Source organism: Balaenoptera acutorostrata, chromosome 5, assembly GCF_949987535.1.
Source record: "Balaenoptera acutorostrata chromosome 5, mBalAcu1.1, whole genome shotgun sequence".
In the NCBI taxonomy this organism is placed as follows: domain Eukaryota; kingdom Metazoa; phylum Chordata; class Mammalia; order Artiodactyla; family Balaenopteridae; genus Balaenoptera; species Balaenoptera acutorostrata.
Genome location: NC_080068.1, coordinates 139677227 through 139681588, shown reverse-complemented (window position 1 = coordinate 139681588; position 4362 = coordinate 139677227). Strand labels below are relative to the sequence as shown.

Sequence of the window (4362 nt, the reverse complement as noted above, 5' to 3'; positions counted from 1 at the left end):
GTATCCTGAGACAGAAAAAAAGAATTACTGGAAAACTAGTGAAATAAGAACAAAGTGTAGTCTACTTAGCACAGGTCCTAGTTTTGGCAAATGTAGCTTTTTTGGTGGTTGTTTTTCCTGGTTCTTTATTCATCATACCCACTCCTCCCCACTACTGGCTTTTTCTCCTACGGTTCCCTGTGTGTGGGATGTCCTTCATTCTCTCCTCCTCCTTGGAAGCTGTACCCATCCTTCAAGGCCAAGTTCACCAGTTACTTGCTCTGAAATGCTTTCCTTGCCTTCCCCCCCTCAGTGCTCTAAGACATGGTATCCAGCTTGTGACACATGGTTACTATTGTTTCACACCTGCTATCAGCTGGATTCCCAGGAAGCAGCCTTTAAGGTGAAAATTAGCACAAAGGTTAAGTTCTGCAGGATGCAGAATTGTAGATACAGAGGACTGGAGGGCCGACGGTACTATGCCATCTGACATAACGAACTTGAGCAGCCCTGGATTTTGGTATCTGTGGGAAGCGGGGGGGATGTCCTGGAACCAACCCACTGCTGATAGGAGGGACAACTGCATGCTCTTTCCTCAGCCAGTTTCCACAGCAGCATGCAGAGATGAACCTTCCCTATGATCAAGGCCTACTGAGAGCCTCCAAAACCATAAGAAACTCACCCCCCATTTAGCAAAGATAACATTCAAGGAAAAAAATTTCATTTTTAAAGAAACAATATTTCTTAGTCAATAACCTTTTAAGCCTTGTCTTTTCAAGCAAATGAATACTTTTATTAACATGGTAAAATTTTTTTTAAACACACGGTAGGGTTTTGACCTCAAATACTTGTCAGGTCTGCTACTGAAATGAACTTACAGCTAGACAGCTTATGAATCTTGAAGATACCTCGTCCCTGTTCAGTTTAGGGTCCGAAACAGACAGCCCTTGCTTTTCTTCCCCAGACCCTCAAGGGCCCTTGCAAATATCGCTTTCATTTTATGCCCGGAATCCCCTGAAATGCATCAGGATATTACATCGATTACACAGAATACCAAGACCTATCTCGCCTCCTAGTCTAGGTTCCATGTCACATAAAGCTGAGTTAGGTTGTCCGAACAATCTGACCAGACAAGTTACATCAGTGTGCCGCTTAAAACTTAAAATTTGAACAAAATACATCTCTCCTCCTTTGGTCTCACAGAGAAATTAAAGTCCCCAAACACAATACCATCCCGCAGCCCTTCTTTTGATTCATCAGTCCTAGCCAGATCGAACCCATTCTCATTCCCAGTTGAAGCCTGGTCCCTTCTTCAGCTTCGTTAGCAATCGCTGCATGGAGTCGTCTTCTAGAAATAACGCAGTTCCTTCAACACCTTCAGAGCTGGAGAACTCCAACTGAGTCTCATCTGTTACACACAGACCCAAAGTTCCAGGGAGCTATCAGGTCACACAAGAAAGAGCAAAGCACCTCAAAAATTTAGAAATAACGAAAGCCCAGGAACAAATGTTGACTGCTGCGAGAGCTTACAATCTAGGCTCTAATTCTTGTGAGAGCAGTTTCCAAATCAAAGTTACCTCCCCAAACAAAAACATTTAACAGTCAAAACTCATACTGAGGTCATTAACCACAGACCATAGCAGAAACGTAGTGTGAGAACAGAGTGTAGACAGAGGAAAAAAAGAGAAAACAAAAGGCTCTCTGGTTTCAGCTTCTCCAGGGTGTCAGCCAATCTCCATCAGTTGACCAGAATCCATTGGCTGTAAACCTAAAGTGCAATTGGGAGAAACTCATCATTAAGAAGTGAGAAAACCCTCACAAATTCAGCCTCGCAGGACACCACCTCTTCTGGATGCCACCTGACTCCTTCCAATCTTCCAGCAAAATCTGGAATCGTCCAATAATGGCCTTCCGTCTGATAATTCTGTATTTCTACCCTCCTTTGCTCAATGGCCTGTATTGTGATTTTGTTGTTTATTACCCTATAGTTACCCTATTGATCGTGACCTTTGGTTTCAACCAAACACATACAAGTCAAAACCAACCAACCAACCAATTTGTTCCCCCAAATTACCAGAGATGTAACAGAAATAAATAAACGGTACCTACTAACACCTCCTAAAATGAAAATTGAGCACGCTTTTATTCTCTTCTCCCGACTCCCATCCCCCGTGGATCATTAGTAAATAAGTGTCCCCGAAGCTGACCCAAGCGTCGGGCAACGCCTGGGACCTCCGTGCGGCTCCCGCCGGTCCCCGCCTTACCGCCGATCCTCCTTCAGGACGACTCGCTCTTCTCTATCCGCCGGACCAGCTCCACCAGCATCTCTGCCATCTTCGCGATCTCCTTGGCCTTCTCCTCAGCCTTCTCGCACCGTTTGGTCCCTCTGCCCTCGACTCCGTCGTCCGCATTCTGCAGATGGTTGAGCGCGCTCTCCTCCGAGGCCTCCACCTGCGTCTTGATCTGGATGAGCATATTGTCCATCTCCCACAGCTTGCTCCGGTTCCGCAGGTAGGCTCTCCCGTGCTCGCGGGTGAGCGCCGCGATGTCCTCGCGCATCTCGTTGATGACCGGGAGCAGGAACTGCTCGAAGTCCTCCTCGGGCTCCAGCACCTCCACCTCCTCCGGCTCTGCCAGCTCCACGATGTCCAAGGGCCGCATCTTCCCCCGCTATTCGGAACCGCAGAATGCAAGTCGGCTGCAGAGAGAAAATGGAGACTCGCTATGCTTACCAACACACTTCCAGAATATTCTTTAAAACTTTCACCCCTTTTAAACTTTTCGCCTCACAGAAGCCACGGAAACAAGCGACTTACGAGCAAAGAACCGGAGGACAAAATGGAGCCGCAGCCGTCAACCAGCGCCCTGCGTGTTGCGGCCCCTTTCACGACACGGCCGTGCCTCTTTACGGTCACGCCGCTGGTAGAACTAGGTGCGGGCGCGCGCACGTCAGTAGAGGGCGGTGCAATCCGCTCTACCACGGCCGCACGCGCGCGCGCACACACACACACACACACACACACACACACGCACGCACGCACGCACGCACGCACGCGCACGCTCTCCCTTTTCCTTTCCTCTTTCTCCTCCGTGCTGCGCCCCTACGCCAGCCACGCGCGCGCGGACGCGAATGCACGAGCTCCCTTATCCCCCTCCCCCTTCACCCCGTGCTGCTCGCCTCGGCTACTCACGCACGCGCGGACGCGCACGCACGAGCTCCCTTATCCCCCTCCCCTTTCACCCCTGTGGCGCGCCTAACGGTTACCCCACGCGCGTACGCGCGCCCTCTCGTATTGCCCCTCCCTCTTCACCCTCGTGCTGAGCCTGTCCGCCACCCTGGCTTTGGAGGTGAGCCCTTCTGGTGCTCCCTCCTCCGAAAGGGTTTCTCTTAAAGGGTTTCCGTCTTTTGAAGATGTCAACGCTGTCTTCCTACAGTAAACGGGGACAGTCCTACGTAATAATGTACTCAAAGTCTGTGACATCCTGGTCTAGCGCTGATAGCCCCATCCTGTTTACTACCGCGACTGGACCCCTCCCTAATGTCTTACGGGCGTATTTTCTTTTCTCTTTTTTTTAAAAAAAAATATTTTTATTTTATTTTATTTTTGGCTGCGTTGGGTTTTCATTGCTGCGTGCAGGTCTTTCTCTAGTTGAGGCGAGCGGGGGCTACTCTTCGTTGCAGTGCGCAGGCTTCTCATTGCGGTGGCTTCTCGTTGCGGAGCACGGGCTCTAGGCACACGGGCTTCAGTAGTTGTGGCACGCGGGCTCAGTAGTTGTGGCACACGGGCTCAGTAGTTGTGGCACGTGGGCTCAGTAGTTGTGGCTCGTGGGCTCTAGAGCACAGGCCAGTAGTTGTGGCACGCGGGCTTAGTTGCTCTGCGACATGTGGGATCTTCCCGGACCAGGGATCGAACCCGTGTCCTCTGCACTGGCAGGCGTATTCTTAACTACTGAGCCGCCAGGGAAGCCCCTTACAGGCTTATTTTAGTTCCTTTTCGGATAATGGTCAGACGTGTCTGGGTGTCTTTTCACCAGACCGAGTCCCCCCATCCCCAGGGTAAAAGCCCTGGTCTGTTTTATCCTGAGGTTCCACTGGCCTAGTCTTTACGCCTTTTTGTCGGGTCGAACGCTCCTTGAGGGACGTATTCAGCTCTATGTCTCTAAAGCCTGGAGCAGAACTTGGCATATGTTTTATAAATTTGCTTTACCCTTCACTTAACGCAAAACTTTACAGAAAGATAAGTTAATTTCATAGCCTATTGACCCAGTCACAAAAGAGCAATAAAAATGTCAGGAGAGCTTGCACAGGTGCATTGGTTTGGCTTCTGTTTTCCAGTCAAAGTGGACACAACTCCCAGTTTTGAATATGGCAGAGTTAAGCAT

General features: G+C 49.8%; 1 protein-coding gene across 1 annotated transcript; it reads right to left on the bottom strand.

The window, feature by feature from the left end:
* Nucleotides 1-745: 745 nt before the first annotated feature.
* Nucleotides 746-2913, bottom strand: LOC102997939 (MORF4 family-associated protein 1). The gene is made up of 3 exons (XM_007172334.3): nt 2796-2913; nt 2244-2677; nt 746-1747 (listed from the first exon to the last, which is right to left on the bottom strand). The coding sequence occupies exon 2, from the start codon at nt 2638-2640 to the stop codon at nt 2257-2259; it is 384 nt and encodes a 127-aa protein (XP_007172396.1). The 5' UTR covers nt 2641-2677; nt 2796-2913; the 3' UTR covers nt 746-1747; nt 2244-2256.
* Nucleotides 2914-4362: the final 1449 nt, after the last annotated feature.

Bases quoted from the DNA above. Each gene is read 5' to 3' on its own strand.
- LOC102997939 (XM_007172334.3), bottom strand. From the start codon at position 2,640: ATGCGGCCCTTGGACATCGTGGAGCTGGCAGAGCCGGAGGAGGTGGAG.